Here is a 20,806-nt window from a genome sequence, read left to right on the forward strand (position 1 = left end):
GCATTCTTAGTTAATTATTGCTATCTGCCATTTCTCTGCAAGGTTTTATCTCCTGAAATCAAATAGCTAGGGTTTCACAAAATTTCACTGTCACTTTGAAAGACGCTCGTATCTACCACTATTTCCACAGAGGCCTCTTTTTTTGCTTAAGTGTCTTATATTGTTTCTTTGTGATCTACACGGTCCATTACACAGGAAGACAGTGCTGATTGAACATTGTGTGCATTACACAGGGGACTCTGCCCGTCTCTGCCTTCTACAGGAGGCCGCCTGCCTTTCTTCAAGTTAATTAAGACCAACATTTTGCGGGAGCAGGCAATGGCCATAAGAACATAAGAATTAGGAGCAGGAGTCGGCCATTCAGCCCCTCAAGCCTGCTCCACCATTCAGTAAGATCATGGCTGATCTTAGACGTTTCCTGCCCAATCCCCATATCCCTCGATTCCCTTAATATTCAAAAATCTTTCAATCTCTGTCTGGAATATACTCAACGACTGAGCCTCCATAGCCCTCCGGGGCAGAGAATTCCAAAGATTCACCCCCCCCCCCCCCCCCCCGGACTGAGTAAATTTCTCCTCATCTCAGTCCGTCCCCTTATTCTGAGACTGTGACTCCTGGTTCTAGACTCCCCAGCCCGGGGGAAACATCCTCCCTGCATCTACCCTGTCAAGCTCTGTAAGAATGTTGTATGTTTCAATGAGATCACCTCTCATTCTTCTAAACTCTAGGGAATATGGGCCTAGTCTACTCAATCTCTCCTCATAGGGCAATCGCCCCCCTTCCCAGGAATCAGTCTGGTGAACGTTTGTTGCACTCCCTCTATGGCATGTATATCCTTCCTTCGGTAAGGAGATCAAAACTGTACACAATACTCCAGGTGTGCTCTTATAATTGTGCCCTATATAATTGCAATAAGAAATCTTTACTCTTATACTTAATTCCTCTTGTAATAAAGGCCAACATACCATTTGTGTTTTTAATTGCTTGCTGTACCTGCACGTTAACTTAGGCCCAAACCAACTTTTTCGAGTTGAACCCCAGCTCCCTGCCTTCACGCCATCCCCCTCAATCTCTTCTCTCTGAATAAACGCATTGAGGAACAATCCTGGCAGTCGCATGAAATTTCTCCTCTCAACAACAACAACTTGTATTTATATAGTGTCTTTAACGTAGTGAAACGTCCCGAGGCGCATCACAGGAGTACTGAGATAAAAAAATTTGACACCAAACTGCATAAGGAGAAATTAGCGCAGATGCCCAAAAGCTTGGTCAAAGAGGTAGGTTTTAAGGAGCGTCTTGAAGGAAGAAAGAGAGGTAGAGAGGCGGAGAGGTTTAGGCAGGGAGTTCCAGAGCTTGGGGCCCAGGCAACAGAAGGCACAGCCACCGATGGTGGAGCGATTATAATCAGGGATGCTCAGGAGAGCAGAATTAGAGGAGCGCAGACATCTCAGTGGGTTGTGGGGCTGGAGGAGATTACAGAGATGGGGAGGATCGAGAGGGCATGGCGGGATTTGAAAATAAGGATAATTATTTTGAAAGCGAGTCATTGCTTAACCGGGAGCCAATGTAGATCAGTGGGCACAGGGGGTTGATGGGTGAGCAGGACTTGGTGCAGAGTTTTGCAATGTTTTTCACAGATCTTGCATTTCTCCTGTTTTTAGATCACAGTTTCTTTGGATCCGAATGGCAGAGGCGTTTCTGTGTGTTGAACATAAATGCATTTTACTACTATGGCAGCGAGAAAGGTATGGGTGCCATCCTTGCAATGTCCCCTCGGTCTCTTACACTGAGTTCCTGGTGAAAAGTGGATCTCTAGACCCTCCCTTTTAAGAACATGAGAATTAGGAGCAGGAGTCGGCCATTCGGCCCCTCGAGCCTGCTCCGCCATTCAATACGATCATGGCTGATCTTCGACCTCAACTCCACTTTCCCGCCCAATCTCCATATCCCTTGATTCCCCTAGACTCCAAACATCTATCGATTTCAGCCTTGAATATATTCAGAGACTCGGCCTCCACAGCCCTCTGGGGCAGAGAATTCCAAAGATTCACCACCCTCTGAGTGAAAAAATTTCTCCTCATCTCAGTCCCATATGGCCGACCCCTTCTGCTGAAACTGACCCCTGGTTCTAGATTGTCCAGCCCGGGGAAACATCCTCCCTGCATCTACCCTGAAAATCCCCCTCAGAATCTTGTATGTTTCTATGAGACCATCTCTCATTTTTCTAAACTCCAGAGAGGATAGACCCACTCTACACAATCTCTCATCATAAGACAACCCTCTCATCCCAGGAATCAATCTAGTGAACCTTCATTGTACCGCCTCCAAGGCAAGTATATCCTTCCTTAGATAAGGAGTACTGTGCACACTACTCCAGGTGTGGTCTCACCAGGGCCCTGTACAATTGTAGCAAGGCAATCCCCTGCGATGTATGCCATTATATTCGCACGGTGTGCCTGTCTCTGGCAAGGCAGGCATTTAGTGCCCATCTCTTGGTCGCCCTGAGATCGGATACAACGTAGTATCTCGCTCACCCCTCTCACAGGGCAATTAAATGCTCACTGAGTTGAGACAGAGTTTTGGGAACTCCTGAATTTTCGGGGCGGGGCTCTGAGTATCGCCCCTGCCCCATCACCGGATGGGACGCTCCCTTCTCTGTCCAACCTCTGTCTCTGGTTTCCTGCAGATAAGCAGCAGAGAGGCGCCTTTTACATCCACGACGCTTACCCCGCTCAGAACCTCCGCAAAGACTCCAAAAGGAATTGCTGCTTTGAGATCGTCAGCTCAGACAAGAGGCTATATCAGGTACAAATTCCCCGCTTTTCATGGAACGTTCTTAGTAATCGCCAGATACCCAGAGGTGAAAGTCTTTGATTTAGCAGCAACTTGAAGTTTCAAAATATTTGGAGAAAAAAATAACTTGCATTTATACAGCGCCTTTCATGATCTCAGGACATCGCAAAGCACTTTACAGCCAATGAAATACTTTTGGAGTGTAGTCACTGTTGTAATGTGAGAAACGCGGCAGCAAATTTGTGCACAGCAAGCTCCCACAAAGACCAATGTGACAATGACCTTCTACCTCAGAGGCGAGAGTGCTGCCCACTGAGCCACGGCTGGCATTGGATGGTTGTTGGTCAGTACCAGCCACTAAGGGCACCATTATGCTCATCAAGCTCACCACCTGTAAGCGTGGACCTCGGTCATGGTATTATTGGTGTGGGCTTATGTTAACAGTCAAACAGTTGTGTGGGACCGTGTATGTGTCACGATTTTTTTCTTTTACCTTGTCCCTGATGTAATAAACAAGTTGAGGCATGGACCCATTATTCATGTCGCCTCTCCGTCTCGCTCTCCTCCTTCAAGATGCTCCTTAAAACCTGCCTCTTTGACCAAGCTTCTTGTCACCTGTCCTCATTTCATTATTATTTGTTCCTGGGATGTGGGCGTCGCTGGCAAGGCTGGCATTTATTGCCCGTCCCTAGTTGCCCTTGGTGGTGAGCCGCCGCCTTGAACCGCAGAAGAACAGTTAAGAATCAGTCACGTTGCTGTGAGTCTGGAGTCACATATAGGCCAGACCGGGTAAGGATATCAGTGAACCAGATGGGTTTTTACGACAATCCAGTACTTTCACCATTACTGACTAGCTTTTTATTCCAGATTCATTTTAATTAACTGAATTTAAATTCCCTAGCTGCCGTGGTGGGATTTGAATTCCTGTCAGAGATAGGGAGGGGCGAGGCCATGGAGGGATTTGAAAACAAGGATGAGAATTTTGAAATCGAGACGTTGCTTAACCAGGAGCCAATGTTGGTCAGTGAGCACAGGGGGTGATGGGTGAGCGGGACTTGGTGTGAGTTAGGACACGGGAGCAGCGAGCACAGGGGGTGATGGGTGAGTGGGACTTGGTGTGAGTTAGGACACGGGGGCAGCGAGCACAGGGGGTGATGGGTGAGTGGGACTTGGTGTGAGTTAGGACACGGGGGCAGCGAGCACAGAGGGTGATGGGTGAGCGGGACTTGGTGCGAGTTAGGACATGGGGGCAGCGAGCACAGAGGGTGATGGGTGAGCGGGACTTGATGCGAGTTAGGACATGGGGGCAGCGAGCACAGTGGGTGATGGGTGAGCGGAAATTGGTGCGAGTTAGGACACGGGGGCAGCGAGCACAGTGTGTGATGGGTGAGCAGGACTTGGTGCGAGTTAGGACACGGAGGCAGCGAGCACAGGGGGTGATGGGTGAGCGGGACTTGGTGCGAGTTAGGACACGGGGCACTGAGTTTTGGATCACCTCTCGTTTATGTAGGGTAGAATGTGGGAGGCCAGCCAGGAGTGCGTTGGAATAGACAAGTCTAGAGGTAACAAAGGCATGGATGAGGGTTTCAGCAGCGGATGAGCTGAGGCAAGGGCGGAGACGGGTGATGTTACGGAGGTGGAAATAGGCGGTTTTAGTTATGCTGCGGATATGTGGTCGAAAGCTCATTTCAGGGTCAAATATGACACCCAGGTTGCGAACAGTCTGGTTCAGCCTCAGATCGAAGTTGGGGAGAGGAATGGAGTCAGTGGCTAGGGAACGCAGTTTGTAGCGCGGACCAAAAACAGGTTGAACTGTGCGCCTGATGAACTGTCTGTGTGGGTGATGTGTGTGTGAGTGTTTACCGGAGTGATCCGTGAGGTACTCAATTAGATTCCATGCATTCACTGCCACAGAATTAGATTTCTCTGGTGCCACTTCATGTATCTGCAAGTTGGATATAATTAGGTTTTTTGCAAGTACGATTATTACCCATTGTGAAGGAGAGAGACCGAGGATGGAGCTGCTGCAGATGTACAACATTTCAGGAGATACGCTGACTTTCTGTATGTGATGTATAATTTTCTTTAAATCCGATCTTTCTTTCTGCACTGAAGCATTTCTGCATTACAGTGCAGAGTATTTAGCAACAGTGGCACTGTGGGTGCAACAATGAGATGAAAGTTTGCAGAGGTATTTATAGTGCCACCAATTCACCCCATCCCCCCACCCCCCCACCCGTCTCCAGATTTTTCTCTCCCAAAGAATGATACCAGGGCTTACCTTGTGTTCCCTTGAGTTTAGAAGGTGAGTGGTGATCAAATCGAGGTCTTGGATTACAGGAACGGGCAAGTACCCTGCTCCCAGAGACTAGGCCAACACCAGCTGAGGGGTCGATCACATCAGTCCCGAGACAGGTCTACTGCTGAATCTCCCTCTCTCCCCGCTTGGTCTCCAGTTGGCAGTAACCAGGCCGTGATGGTGAAGTCAGAAGGAGGACAGAATCCACCCTCCATGGCCCAGGGCGGTGGTTGAATGACCAGCTTCCCATTGCAGTGTCAACCGGCAGATGTCTCGCAGTTTGAGCAAATCCTAACCTGGGTTCATGTATTCCATAACGCAGGTACACACAGGAGATTAGAGCTATACAAACACAACATTAAATAGTATTACATAGAAATTACAGCCCAGAAACAGGCCATTTGGCCCCAAGGGTCCGTGCCGGGGTTTATGCTCCACACCAGCCCCCTCCCACCCCTCTCCATCTCACCCCCATCCCCATATCCTTCTACTCCCTTCTCCCTCTTGTGTTTATCCAGCTTCCCCTTAAATGCATCGATACTATTCGCCTCAACCCCTCCCTGTGGCAGCGAGTTTCACATTCTCACCGCTCTCTGGGTAAAGAAGTTTCTCCTGAATTCCCCATTGAATTTACTAGTGACTGTCTCACATAGGAACATAAGAAATAGGAGCAGGAGTCGGCCATTCGGCCCTTCGAGCCTGCTCCACCATTCAGTAAGATCACGGCTGATCTGATCTTGGCCTCAACTCCACTTCCCCCCTGCTCCCCATAACACTTATCGTTCAAAAATCTGTCTATCTCCGCCTTGAATATATTCAAGGCCTCCTAGTTCTGGTCTCCCTCACAAGTAAAAACATCTTCTCTACATCAACCCTATCAAACCCTTTCAGCATTTTAAAAATCATAACTGATCTCGATGATAATTCCATCCACACAAATTTGCTGTATGTGGGAGCTTGCTGTGCGAAGATGTTTGCCTGCATTACACCAGTGACTACACTTCAGAGGTACTGCATTAGTTATAAAGTGCTTGGACGTGGAAAGCGCTGATTAAATGCAAGTTGATCTTTTTTCTTCTTTCTGTCCACAGTTTGATATGTTGTGTGTTCGCCGATGTATCTGTCCAGATCTTAGTTTCTTCCAATTTTAGTTGTGGCAAGTTCACAGCACTGGTAATCTCCGCCTGCCCTGCAACCCTCCGAGATCTCTGCGCTCCTCCAATTCTGGCCTCTTGAGCATCCATGATTTTAATCACTCAGCCATTGGTGGCTGTTATGTCTGCAATGCACATATGGATGACTCCACGAGGCAATGTGCTGTACTCAAACTGTAGTGACCTTGGTCCTTTAATCGTAACTCCAGAGTGAGTCACAAACATGGTGGGCAGCCTTTTATACTGGGCACTGCACACCTATGCAGGCGACCCTCAGGTCTCCCACTGCAGTGCCCTCTGGTGGACAGCCTCTGCCACAGGGGCAGGAAAACCCGGTCTCCACCAGTTGCACCCTCTAGTGGTGCCAGCATAGTATATACACAGTATAAACCTTATTGATAGTACATCAGGTAACAAGTCTCCATCTTATGCAACTATACAGTGACTACACAGAGAGTATATCTATAGTCTGCATATATAACAGTGACCGTGCCTTCACCTGCCCATGAGCTAAGCTCTGGAACTCCCTGTCTAAACCTCTTGCCTCTCTATCTCTCTCTCCTCCTTTAAGATGCTCCTTAAAACCAACCTCTTTGACTGAGCTTTCCTGTCCTGATATCTCCTTATGTGGCTCGGCGTCATTTTTTTTCTGATAACGCTCCTGTGAAGCGCCCAGAGAGGTTTCACTACGTTAAAGGCACTATATAAATGCAAGTAGTTATTGTTGGTATAACTGAAGTAAAACTCAGGAGAGGCTATGCGGATTGTTCCAATCTGATAAACGATTCCTTCTCTTTCCAGTTTACTGCATTGAGCCCTCGTGAAGCCAAGGGGTGGGTGGATCACATCTCCTTTGTGCTCAAAGGTAAATATGCGTTTTATCTGTTGTGGAATTCTGCAGGGAGGCAGAGACTGTTGGCTCTGTACGGTACGCCCCATGGTAAACGATGAGCACGCACTCTCGTATCTCGCTGCTAAACATCTCCGTGCCAACTCCTGTACACGCATGTGCGTGTGTTGGAGGTTGTGTGTGCTCAGCATCATAGCCGAGCTGATATTTAAAGGGACCAGGCAAGCTGCATTGTGATGGTGAAAAATACGACATTTATTCATCTAACATCGAAGGCGAGGGAGGCTGCGATAACCAGTCTTCTGCATCGCGCCTTTATAAACAGCCTCCTGTTTTGAGCAAGTCTACAAGTGGACAAGTCATTTAACGTCGCCCATCTCCGCACCTGCCTCAGCTAATCTGCTTCTAAAACCCTCATCCGTGCCTTTCTGACCTCCAGACTTGATTACTCCAACATTCTCCTGGCTGGCCTCCCATAATTTGAGCCCTGCTGCCCATATCCTAACTCGCACCAAGTCCTGCTCACCCATCATCTCCTGTGCTTGATGACCTACATTGGCTGCCAGTCTGGCAAACACCTCGATTTTAAAATTCTCATCCTCGTTTTCTAATCCCTCCTTGACCTTGCCCCTCCCGATCTCTGTAACCTCCTCCAAACCCCCTTGTGTCAACATTAGATAGAAATTACATCGCGTATACAGAACAGAAACAGGCCATTCGGCCCCACGGGTCCGTGCCGGAGTTTATGCTCCACACCAGCCCCCTCCCACCCCTCTTCATCTCACCCCGTTACCATATCCTTCTATTCCTTTCTCCCTCATGTGTTTATCCAGCTTCCCCCTTAAATGCATCAATAATATTCGCCTCAACCCCTCCCTGTGACAGCGAGTTCCACATTCTCACCGCTCTCTGTCATTATTTTTAAATATCCCATTCTAAATTCGTCTGTCCACATGTATTGTGGAAATTTCCTATGTAAACGTCATGCTGTGATGGCACCCTCCTGCCAAGGGTGGCGCTCCAATGCCTCCACTGGTGGGAGGGTGTAATTACAGCGTGACCTGTTTACTTGGGAAATTTCTGTGTTAAAAGGAATTTGGAATTCGAAGAAGCTGATAGGAAGGGCCTGAAGTTAAACAGACCCCTCCCCCATGAAGGGGAGGAGCTATTCAGCTATTCAATCTGGAGAAACGGCCAATAGCAGCTGCAATTCGCCTCTGGTCCTCAGGATGTGCCTATCTGGAGGCTATCACAAGTGGGAGTCGGTTCGGGAGCAGCACTGTAGCTAGAGTTCACAAACAGCAATATTCCCATCTGTCTGCAGTACTTAAATATGTTTTCAATCACTCGAATCCGCATTATTTGGTCCTTTAAAAAATTGTAATTTTACTTTTCTGTTTCGAATCGCATTTACTTTTCAATTAAATTTTAAATGAGCACAGTCCATCTCTGCTCGAAAACCCCAGTGAGCTGAATATTAGTCGGTGCTGAAAAATTCCGTTTCTAATTAAACATCTCGTCCCACTGATTAAGGTAATAAAAGTTTGAAGTTTGTCACTAATTAAAAACAATTTCTGGCGGAGGTGCCTTGCCCCATCATGCCCGTGCTTCATTATCTTTTCACAACCGTTTCCCTCCGAAGCTGCCTCATGTCGAGAGCTGCTCAGTTCGAGGCCCACCAGCCCCCGTCACTACCTCAGCCAAATCACCAGCTGCTTTTATTTTACAAAAAGCACGCGGGATCCTGGGCTTTATAAATCGAGCCAGAGCGACCAAACCCAGGGCATTGTGGCTGAACCTTTCTAAATCACTGATTAGGCCCCAGCTGGGGTATTGTGTTCAATTCTGGGTGCCGCACTTTAGCAAGGCTGTCGAGGCCTTGGAAAGGGCGCGGCGGAGATTGACCAGAATGTCCAGCTGAATTCTACTCTGAGAATTATCAGCGGCACGCTTTTATCGACACCAGCACCCTGGCTGCCCATCCTTGCAACCATCGCACGACCACACCTACGCCGCGAATAAGCCGTCTCCAGAGAATACCACTGCTACACCTGCCGATCCAGGCCGACTTGAACAACCTATCACCAAGCCGTCTCAGATCTAGAAGGCCATTCTGGACCATTGCCGAAGCCCTTCAGCGGTCTCCCCTCAGCCTCGATGACCGACGGCGAAATGCTTGGAAGAACTGCGACACACGGAATGGGTTCCTTATCGAGGAGCCCACAGTACAACCTGAAGGATCAAACCTTCCTCGCAAACAGAGGACAACCATCGACCGCCTCAGAACCGGTCACGGTCGATGCTGCCACCTTCTCCATAGGTGGAAGATTAAAGCCTCCCCATCATGTGACTGTGGAGCTCCTAATCAGACCCTGGGGCACATTATCGAGCACTGCCCTCAGAGGGAATTCACAGGCAGCCTACAGGATATCCACGCTGTTACACCGGAAGCTCTGGCCTGGATATCCGACTTAGATAACTTTGCTTTGCTGCTACCATACAAAACAAGACCAGAATGATACCACTAAATCATAGAACCATAGAACGGTTACAGCACAGAAGGAGGCCATTCGGCCCGTCGAGCCCGTGCCGGCTCTCTGCAAGAGCAACTCAGCCAGTCCCACTCCCCTGCCCTTTCCCCATAGCCCGGCACATTTATTCCCTTCAGGAACTTATCCAATTCCCTTTTGAAAGCCGCGATTAAATCTGCCTCCACCACCCTCTCAGGCAGTGCATTCCAGATCCTAACCACTCGCTGTGTAACAAAGTTTTTCCTCATGTCACCTTTGGTTCTTCTGGCAATCACCTTAAATCTGTGTCCTCTGGTTCTCGACCCTTAGAGAACTGGTTGGCAGACAGGAAGCAAAGAGTAGGAATAAATGGGTCCTTTTCAGAATGGCAGGCAGTGACTAGTGGGGTACTGCAAGGTTCAGTGCTGGGACCCCAGCTATTTACAATATACATTAATGATTTAGATGAAGGAATTGAGTGTAATATCTCCAAGTTTGCAGATGACACTAAGCTAGGTGGCAGTGTAAGCTGTGAGGAGGATGCTAAGAGACTGCAGGGTGACTTGGACAAGTTAGGTGAGTGGGCAAATGCATGGCAGATGCAGTATAATGTAGATAAATGTGAGGTTATCCACTTTGGTAGCATCCCACAGTGCTTCACAGGAGCGATTATCAAATGAAATTTTACACCAAGCCACATAAGGAGGTATTAGAACAGGAAAAGTTGGTCAAAGAGATGGATTTTAAGGAGCGTCTTAAAGGAGGAGAGAAAGGTGGAGAGGTTTAGGGAGGGAATCCCAGAGTTTGGGGCCCAGGCAGCAGAAGGCATGGCTACCGATGGTTGAGCGATTGTAATCAGGGATGGTCAGGAGGGCAGAATTAGAGGAGCGCAGACATCTCGGGGGGTTGTGGGACTGGAGGAGATTACAGAGATAGGGAGGGGGCGAGGCCATGGAGGGATTTGAAAATAAGGATGAGAATTTTGAAATCGAGGCTTTGCTTAACCGGGAGGTCAGTGAGCACAGGGGTGATGGGTGAGCGGGACTCGGTGCGAGTTAGGATAAGGGGCAGCGAGCACAGGGGGTGATGGGTGAGCGGGACTCGGTGCGAGTTAGGATAAGGGGCAGCGAGCACAGGGGGTGATGGGTGAGCGGGACTCGGTGCGAGTTAGGACAAGGGGCAGCGAGCCCAGGGGGTGATGGGTGAGCGGGACTCAGTGCGAATTAGGACACGGGGCGGTGAGCAGGATCTCAGAGGATTGCAGTATTGTCCTCCATGATGTGCACTGCAATACCAGTGAATCGGGAGCTGAATTCAGCCTTTAATTAAAATTATTCCAGGCCAGAATCCTTCACCAGCGCCCCCCCACTCCCGCCCTCCCCTTGGCCCGCCCAGCGTCCCCGGGCCTTAGGAATCGGCCTGGAGCTAGTTTCTCAAATCTGATCGGGGCCTCAGCTGGTTATTGGCATGTCTGATTTAGCGACCAGTGTGATTATTACTGCCGTGGTTTTCGAACTGTGCTTGGCCATTAACTCGTCTGTGCAATAATTGTCGGGGGTATTGGGCACCTGCGAGATGAATGAAGAGTCAAACTGTAAGCACTCGCTCCCCTTGTCCAGAGATACTTTGATCAGGCTGCATTTGCAGATATCGATTTGCGGAATTAAATAAAGTGGATTCCATGCAAAGTCCAGAGAATAAACCCAGTGCTGACTCAAAAGTAGCGGGAGCACATTGATACAAATTCAATTTATGAGGTGTTTCGTGTCAGTGTTGTTGAGAAACATATTGATTTTTTGCTTCAGTTTTATTGCTGTAGGATCATTTGGAGTGTTATTAGCCTGAGCTTGACTGTAAATATTCCTCAGACTTACCACAGGCAGTGTTGGTGGCGTCTTGCAGCTACAAATTGGAATGTGTGGCTGAGGAAAGTTCCGATCTATAGACTTGTGACATATTGCCAGGAAAACGCACCCCTCCGGACAGTTTGAAACGGATCCTCGGGTTCCCCTGTTCCCTTAATTATCCGGAGAATCCCGCTGCACAAACCTCCATCCATGCCCTTGTTACCTCTGGACTTGGCTCATGTCAGCTATGGCTCAGCCTTGGACAACGTGGACCATTTTCCATACCTCGGGAGCCTACTATCAGCAAGGACAGACATCGATGACTAGGTCCAACACCGCCTCCAGTGCGCCAGCGCAGCCTGCGGTCGCCTGAGGAAGAGAGTGTTTGAAGACCAGGACCTCAAATTTGGCACCAAGTTTATAGTCTACAGGGCAGTAGTGATACCCACCCTCCTGTATGGCTCAGAGACATGGACCATATACAGCAAAGCGCTGGAGAAATACCACCAGCGCTGCCTCCGCAAGATCCTGCAAATCCCCTGGGAGGATAGACGCACCAACGTCAGTGTTCTCGCTCAGGCCAACATCCCCAGCATCGAAGCACTGACCACACTCGACCAGCTCCGCTGGGCGGGCCACGTCATCTGCCTGCCCGACACGAGACTCCCTAAGCAAGCGCTCTACTCGGAACTCCTACACGGCAAGCAATCCCCAGGTGAGGAGAGGAAATGGTTCAAGGACACCCTCAAAGCCTCCCTGATAAAGTGCAACATCCCCACCGACACCTGGGAGTCCCTGGCCAAAGACCGCCCTACGTGGAGGAAGAGCATCCTGGAGGACGCTGAGCACCTCGAGTCACGTCGCCGAGAGCATGCAGAAAACAAGCGCAGGCAGCGGAAGAAGCGTGCGGCAAACCAGACTCCCCACTCACCCTTTCCTTCAACCACTGTCTGTCCCACCTGTGACAGAGACTGTAATTCCCATGTTGGATTGTACAGCCACCTGAGAACACACTTTGAGTGGAAGCAAGTCTTCCTCGATTTCGAGGGATTGCCTATGATGATGAGTGTGTAACTGGCTCACCTCTGAGTCAGAATATTGTGGGTTCAAGTCCCATTCCAGGGACGAGCACATAAATCTAGGATGACCCTCCCAGTGCAGTGCTGAGGGAGTGCCGCACTGTCGGAGGTGTCATCTTTCAGATGAGACAGTAAACAGAGGCCATGTCTGCTCTCTCAGGTGGATGTAAAAGATTGCATGGCACTATTTCGAAGAAGAGCTGACAAGTTTTCCCCGGTGTCCTGGGGCCAATATTTATCCCTCCGTCAACATAACAAAAAAAAACAGTTTATCTGGTCATTATCACATTGCTGTTTGTGGGAGCTTGCTGTGCGCAACTTGGCTGTCGTGTTTCCCACATTACAACAGTGACTACATTACAGCCAATTAAGTACTTTTGAAAAGTGCTTTGGGACGTCTGGTGGTCATGAAAGGCGCTATATAAATGCAAGTCTTTCTTTTGCTCTCTCTCTTCCAACGCTCTCTTGTCTGGCCTCCCACCTTCCACAAACTTGAGCTGATCCAAAGCTCTGCTGCCCGTGTCCTAATGCACACCATCACCCCCTGTGCTCGCTGACCTATATTGGCTCCCAGTCCGGCAACGCCTCAATTTTAATCCTCATCCTCGTGTTCAAATCCCTCCGTGGCCTCGCCCCTCCCTATCTCCGTAACCTACTCCAGCCATACAACCCTCCGAGATCTCTGCGCTCCTCAAATTCTGGCCTCTTGCGTTTCCCCGATTTCCATCGCTCCACCATTGGTGGCCGTGCCTTCAGCTGCCTGGGCCCTAATCTCTGGAATTCCCTCACTAAACCTCTCCACCTCTCGCTCCTCCTTTAAGACACTTCCAGATTCCCACTACCCTTTGTGTGAAGAGGTGTTTCCTGATTTCACCCCAGAAACGGCCTGGCTCCAATTTTAAAATTATGTCCTATCGTTCTTGATTCCCCCCCACCAGAACATAAGAAAAGGAGGAGGCCATTGAGCCCCGTGAGCCTGTTCTGCCATTCAATGAGATGATGGCTGATCTGCGATCTAACTGCATATACCTGCCTTTGGCCCACATCCCTTAATCACTTTGGTTAACAAAGAGCCATCAATCTCAGCTTTAAAATTAACAATTGATCTAGCATCAATTGTCATTTGGAGAAGAGAGTTCTGAACTTCTACCACCCTTTGTGTGTAGAAGTGTTTCCTAATTTCACTCCTGAAAGGTCTGGCTCTAATTTTTAGACTGTGCCCCCTCGTCCTAGACTCCCCAACCAGCGGGAATAGTTTCTCTCTGGCGACCCTATCTGTTCCCCTTAATTTCCTGAAAACTTCGATCAGATCGCCCCTTAACCTTCTAAACTCCAGGGAGTACAACCCTAATTTGTGTAATCTCTCCTCGTAACTTAATCCTTTGAAGACCAGGTAAACCTACATTGCACTCCCTCCAAGGCCAGAATATCCTTCCTGAGGTGTGGTGCCCAATGTTGAATCATTGTGGGTGGAGATTAGAGATAGTAAGGGGAAAAAGTCACTGGTGGGCATAGTTTATAGGCCCCCAAATAATAATTTCACGGTGGGGCGAGCAATAATCAAGGGAATAATGGAGGCATGTGAAAAAGGAACGGCAGTAATCGTGGGGGATTTTAACCTACATATCGATTGGTCAAATCAAATCACACGGGGTAGCCTTGAGGAGGAATTCATAGAATGCATACGGGATTGTTTCTTAGAACAGTATGTTACAGAACCTACAAGGGAACAAGCTATCTTAGATCTGGTCCTGTGTAATGAGACAGGAATAATCAACGATCCAGGTAAAAGATCCTCTCGGAATGAGTGATCACAGTATGGTTGAATTTGTAATACAGATTGAGGGTGAGGAAATAGTGTCTCAAACGAGTGTACTATGCTTTAAACAAAGGGGACTACAGTGGGATGAGGGCAGAGTTGGCTAAAGTAGACTGGAAACACAGACTAAACGGTGGCATAATTGAGGAACAGTGGAGGACTTTTAAGGAGCTCTTTCATAGTACTCAACAAAAATATATTCCAGTGAAAAAGAAGGGCGGTAAGAGAAGGGATAACCAGTTATGGATAACCAAGGAAATAAAGGAGAGTATCAAATTAAAAAACAATGCGTATAAGGTGGCCAAGGTTAGTGGGAAACTAGAAGATTGGGAAAATTTTAGACGACAGCAAAGAATGACTAAGAAAGCAATAAAGAAAGGAAAGATAGATTACGAAAGTAAACTTGCGCAAAACATAAAAACAGATAGTAAAAGCTTTTACCGATATATAAAACAGAAAAGAGTGACTAAAGTAAATGTTGGTCCCTTAGAAGATGAGAAGGGGGATTTAATAATGGGAAATGTGGAAATGGCTGAGACCTTAAACAATTATTTTGCTTCGGTCTTCACAGTGGAAGACACAAAAACCATGCCAAAAATTGCTGGTCACGGGAATGTGGGAAGGGAGGACCTTGAGATAATCATTATCACTAGGGGGTTAGTGCTGGACAGGCTAATGGGACTCGAGGTAGACAAGTCCCTTGGTGCTGATGAAATGCATCCCAGGGTATTAAAAGAGATGGCGGAAGTTATAGCAGATGCATTCGTTATAATCTACCAAAATTCTCTGGACTCTGGTGAGGTACCAGCAGATTGGAAAGCAGCTAATGTAACGCCTCTGTTTAAAAAAGGGGGCAGACAAAAGGCAGGTAACTATAGGCCGGTTAGTTTAACATCTGTAGTGGGGAAAGTGCTTAAAGCAATCATTAAGGAAGAAATAGCGGAACATCTAGATAGGAATAGTGCAATCAAGCAGATTCATGAAGGGGAAATCATGTTTAACTAATTTACTGGAATTCTTTGAGGATATAACGAGCATGGTGGATAGAGGTGTACCGATGGATGTGGTGTATTCAGATTTCCAAAAGGCATTCAATAAGGTGCCACACAAAAGGTTACTGCAGAAGATAAAGGTACGCGGAGTCAGAGGAAATGTATTCGCATTTATCGAGAATTAGCTGGCTAACAGAAAGCAGAGAGTCGGGATAAATGGGTCCTTTTCGGGTTGAAAATCGGTGGTTAGTGGTGTGCCACAGGGATCTGTGCTGGGACCACAACTGTTTACAATATACATAGATGACCTGGAAGAGGGGACAGAGTGTAGTGTAACAAAATTTGCAGACGATACAAAGATTAGTGGGAAAGCGGGTTGTGTAGAGGACACAGAGAGGCTGCAAATAGATTTAGATAGGTGAAGCGAATGGGCTAAGGTTTGGCAGATGGAATACAATGTCGGAAAATGTGAGGTCATCCACCTTGGGGGAAAAAAACAGTAAAAGGGAATATTATTTGAATGGGGAGAAATTACAACATGCTGCAGTGCAGAGGGACCTGGGGGTCCTTGTGCATGAATCCCAAAAAGTTAGTTTGCAGGTGCAGCAGATAATCAGGAAGGCAAATGGAATGTTGGCCTTCATTGTGAGAGAGTTGGAGTACAAAAGCAGGAAGGTCCTGCTGCAACTGTCTTGGGTATTAGTGAGGCTGCACCTGGAGTACTGCGTGCAGTTTTGGTCACCTTACTTAAGGAAGGATGTACTAGCTTTTGAGGGGGTACAGAGACGATTCACTAGGCTGATTCCGGAGATGAGGGGGTTATCTTATGATGATAGATTGAGTAGACTGGGTCTTTACTCGTTGGAGTTCAGAAGGATGAGGGGTGATCTTATAGAAACATTTAAAATAATGAAAGACAAGATAGAGGCAGAGAGGTTGTTTCCACTGGTCGGGGAGACTAGAACTAGGGGGCACAGCCTCAAAATACGGGGGAGCCAATTTAAAACCGAGTTGAGAAGGAATTTCTTCTCCCAGAGGGTTGTGAATCTGTGGAATTCTCTGCCCAAGAAAGCAGTTGAGGCTAGCTCATTGAATGTATTCAAATCACAGATAGATAGATTTTTAACCAATAAGGGAATTAAGGGTTACGGGGAGCGGGCGGGTAAGTGGAGCTGAGTCCACAGCCAGATCAGCCATGATCTTGTTGAATGGCGGAGCAGGCTCGAGGGGCTAGATGGCCTACCCCTGTTCCTAATTCTTATATGTTCTTATGTAACTGCTCCCAGTGCTCCAGGTGTGGTGTAAGAAATACTTTCTCTGTATCTACCCCATCAAATCCTTTTAACTTTTTTGACACCCAAGCAGCATAGGGAATATCATTGTGCTTCATTTGGCGTGTGATGGTTTCTGTTCACAGACATGAGTTCTAACTTCATACCTGTGGAGGAGGAGGAAGAGGAGGAGGAGGAGGACGAGGAGGAAGGGGAGGAGCACGTTCGGAAAGTGGGAGGGTCGCTGGAGAAGATGTACGATGATGTCGATGCAGGACCTGTCGATCCAAGAGTATCTCTCAGTCACCCAGCAGCCAATATGGACCAGGAGCCAGATGACGACATTTATGAAGAGCTACCAGGTATGTCTTTCAACTGTGATACACAAACCTTTCGAGTGCCCAGGAAACATCTCTCTCTCTCTCTGATTCTCCAGGGGAGGGTGGTCGGGCCAGGGAAGGGAATGCATTTTACACTCTGTGTCCGCATCGCAAAAGTTGCTTTAAGAACTTTAACTAGTCAGAAAGAAGCACTTGGAAGTAATTTACGTTATTGTAGTATTTTAGCTATGAGAAAAGATTGGATAGGCTGGGTTTGTTTTCTTTGGAATAGAGGAGGCTGATCGGAGACCTTATTGGGGTATATAAAAGTATAAGGGGCCTGGATAGAGTGGATAGGACGAACCTATTTACCTTAGCAGAGGGGTCAATAACCAGGGGGCATAGATTGAAAGTAATTGGTAGGAGGTTTAGAGAGGATTTGAGGGGAACTTTCTTCACCCAGAGGGTGGTGGGGGTCTGGAACTCACAGCCTGAAAGGGTGGTGAAGGCAGAAACCCTCACCACATTTAAAAAGTACTTTAAAAAGTGCACCTGAAGCGCCGTAACCTACAGGGCTACGGACCGAGAGCTGGAAAGTGGGATTCGGCTGGGTAGCTCTTTGTCGGCCGGCACGGACACGATGGGCCAAATGGACTCCTTCTGTGCCGTAAATTTCCATGATCAAAACCCTTCCACGTGCAATCGGAACCGGACTGACACTGCCCTATTTCATGGGAAGAGAAATTATGCTCTCATCCCGTCAATCCAGAATGGATTTGAAGGAGAACCCCCAAAGATACAGGGCGGTGTCTGGTCCAACCTCTCCACCCAGACGCTGCCGTTTACTTGTGGTGGCACCGACCTCCTGCCACGCCAACACTGGCTCTGCAGATCGATATCTGATCACCAGTTTACAGTGGGCTAACGCCTGCAGTAAGAAATGCTGGCAGTAATTTGGTGTGAATGTGTTAAATATGTTTATTGGAAAATCTGACCCCCCCGCCACCCCCCCCGATATTTTCTCCCGTTTGCTAATTTTAGCGTGAAATTAGGCGCAAGTAAAAAGCACAGAAGCCTGGCTGCTTGTTACAACAACTTGTATTTGCAAAAAGATTGCAATTTCTAGCTTGTTGTATGCAGGCTGGATGAGAGAGTGTTCTGGGCTTCTACAGCACCACAAAATAATATGCACAACATGCCACAAAACTTTATCTATCTATCTATCTATCTATCTATCTCTATATATTTCACATTCAGATTTTTGTAGATGGGATCCCAAAATTATTTCGGCCACACACTCAACTTAGTGCAGCAATGACAGGAAAACATTGCAGCCGCAGAAACCGGTGCCTCCTCCAAACTATAAGGCAAAAATATTATAATTTGACTTGCTGTATATTTTTCTCTGACAATCCCACATCGGTGCAGTGCAGGTTTGCAGGCTATTAAACGATGTTAAGGGTAAAGTCGTGGGTCCAGGGGCAGCGTCAGGGGTACGGGAGCATGGTGATGTTACTGGGCCAGTGATCCCGAGCCCTGGACGGATGACCCCCGAGACATGACTTCAAATCCACGGCAGCTGGGGAATTTAAGTTCAGTTTATTCAATAAATCTGGAATAAAAAAACTAGTATCAGTAATGGTGACCATGAAACTACCAGATTGTTGTAAAAACCCATCTGGTTCACTGATGCCCTTCAGGGAAGGAAATCTGCCGCCCTTACCCGGTCTGGCCGATATGTGACTCCAGACCCACAGCCACGTGGCTGCCTCATAACTGCGCCTGTGGAATGGCGGCTCACCACCTTCTCGAGGGCGATTAGGGATGGGCAATAAATGCTGGCCATGCTCACGACGCCCAAATCCCAGGAACGAATGGAAAAAAAACATCTAATGAACTGCATCCACTTTAAACAAATAGTTGGGAATCGAATGACTACTTTTTCGTATCTTTCCCAGGCTGGGTTTACCACCTGTCCTACTTGAGGCTGGAGACGGCTGCTTCCATTTGTTTCTGAAACGTAAAGGAGGTGGGGTAAAATTGGGCTTCGCCTGGAGCCCAAAACAGGCTGGTGACAGCCCAGCAGCCCGACCTACACTCTGCACCAGCTCCTTTCCCAGCCACTGACCAAGAGCAATTTCTTAGAGTCACAGCACACAGAGGGAAGGCCGTTCGGCCCATCATGCCTGTGCCTGGTCTTTGGGGGGTACTATCCCATTAGTTGCACTAACCCCCCCACCCTCCCTCTCCACCTCTCTCCCTGCAGCCCAGCACATTTTCTCCCTTCAAATACTTATCCAATTCCCCTTTTGAATTGTATTTCACTGCATTGTCGGCAGTGTAGATGGAAGCATAACATTACACCAGGATATCGACAGATTCAGTGAGTGGGCAAAACCGCGGCAAATGGATTTCAGTATCGGCAAATGTGAGGTCATCCACTTTGGACCTAAAAAGGATAGAACAGGGTACTTTCTAAATGGTGAAAAGCTGGAAACAGTGGCGACCTGTAAGTGTGACCTTAGTCTCTTTATTTTAACTCCAGAGTGTTGGTACAGCATGGGAGGCCTGCTTCTATACAGTGCTCCCAAGGGATGCTGGGATCCCTTGGGACTCCAACAGATACGCCCTCTGGTGGCAGTATAATGCTGGTTACATAGTGTTGCATACATAACGGTGGGTATATGGAGTTACGTCACAGATCAGCCTTGATCTCATTGAATGACGGAGCAGGCTCGAGGGGCCTCCTCCTGTTGCTATGAAAGTTACTATTGAATCTGCTTCCACCCCACATTCAGGCAGAGTGTTTCCGATCACAATAACTCACTGAATGGGAAAAATAAATGTCCTCCTGTCACCTCTGGTTCTTTTGCCAATCACATTAAATCTGTGTCCTCTGGTTACCGACAACATTCGCTCTAAGCCGTGCTGCTCTCTGCTGGCCTGGGACTTTGTGTACCGACCCTTCTGTCACTGCAGTCAGTTTCTCCTTATTTACTCTATCTTGTAAATCTTGCGAGAGAAGCAGAGGGGGGAGAGATCGTCTCTCTTGCATTGACTGAGATTGATGAGACACTGACTGTAAAGCGCTTTGAGACGCCCAGTGGTTGTGAAAGGCGCTATATAAATGCAAGTCTTTCTTTTCAATCAAAACCCTTCCTGCGTTTGAACCTCGATCAAATCTCCAATTTTATCCCCAACAATCTTAATTTTAAAATCAGAGGTTGATTCCCCCCGCCTGGGCCACACTTGATGTGCAGGCATTACTGAGGTTTTAAAGGTTTTCGATGAATTTTCAGAAACTGGCAAAGCAACCATCGGAATTCAAGCACTGATCCCGCCCTCGATAAGCAACTGGCTCTGTTCTGAATCAACACTGAAACGGTAAATCGCCAGCCCTCCACCGACACAGGACAGCCAATCTGGCAATGCCAACTGAGCTGCAGGTTTTGTACAATCTCCCCCCAGCCCGGACCAGGCACAGACCTGAATTACACTGGCTTGACGCATTGCAGAGTTTGGGCGGAGTGCTTACTCTCTGTCCCAGGCCATTCCATTTTTAAGAGCTCAAAACAGAATTTTTCAACCACAACAACTTGCATTTATATAGCGGCGTTAACGTAGTAAAACGTCCCGCGGCGCTCTGCAGGAGCGTTATTGATTAAAATTTCACACGGAGCCACATGAGATATTCGGGCAGGTGACCAAAGGCTTGGTCAAGGAGGTTGGTTTTACAGAAAGAAAGACTTGCATTTATATAACGCCTTTCACTACCAAAGTGCTTTACAGCCAATGAAGTACTTTTGAAGTGTAGTCACTGTTGTAAGGTGGGAAACGTAGCAGCCAATTTGCGCACAGCAAGCTCCCACAAA

At 47.9% G+C, this 20,806-nt stretch overlaps 1 protein-coding gene across 2 annotated transcripts in view; it reads left to right on the top strand.

Moving 5' to 3' along the window:
* skap1 (src kinase associated phosphoprotein 1) overlaps window positions 1–20,806 on the top strand; it is a 641,866-nt gene that overhangs the window by 301,099 nt on the left and 319,961 nt on the right. For both annotated transcript variants that reach the window (XM_070864573.1, XM_070864574.1), the window contains exons 7-10: window positions 1,662–1,745; window positions 2,687–2,805; window positions 7,048–7,111; window positions 16,761–16,976. In XM_070864573.1, the coding sequence (XP_070720674.1) occupies window positions 1,662–1,745; window positions 2,687–2,805; window positions 7,048–7,111; window positions 16,761–16,976 (483 nt within the window). The remainder of the gene's footprint in view (window positions 1–1,661; window positions 1,746–2,686; window positions 2,806–7,047; window positions 7,112–16,760; window positions 16,977–20,806) is intronic.

Source organism: Pristiophorus japonicus, chromosome 21 (genome assembly GCF_044704955.1).
Source record: "Pristiophorus japonicus isolate sPriJap1 chromosome 21, sPriJap1.hap1, whole genome shotgun sequence".
NCBI lineage: Eukaryota > Metazoa > Chordata > Chondrichthyes > Pristiophoridae > Pristiophorus > Pristiophorus japonicus.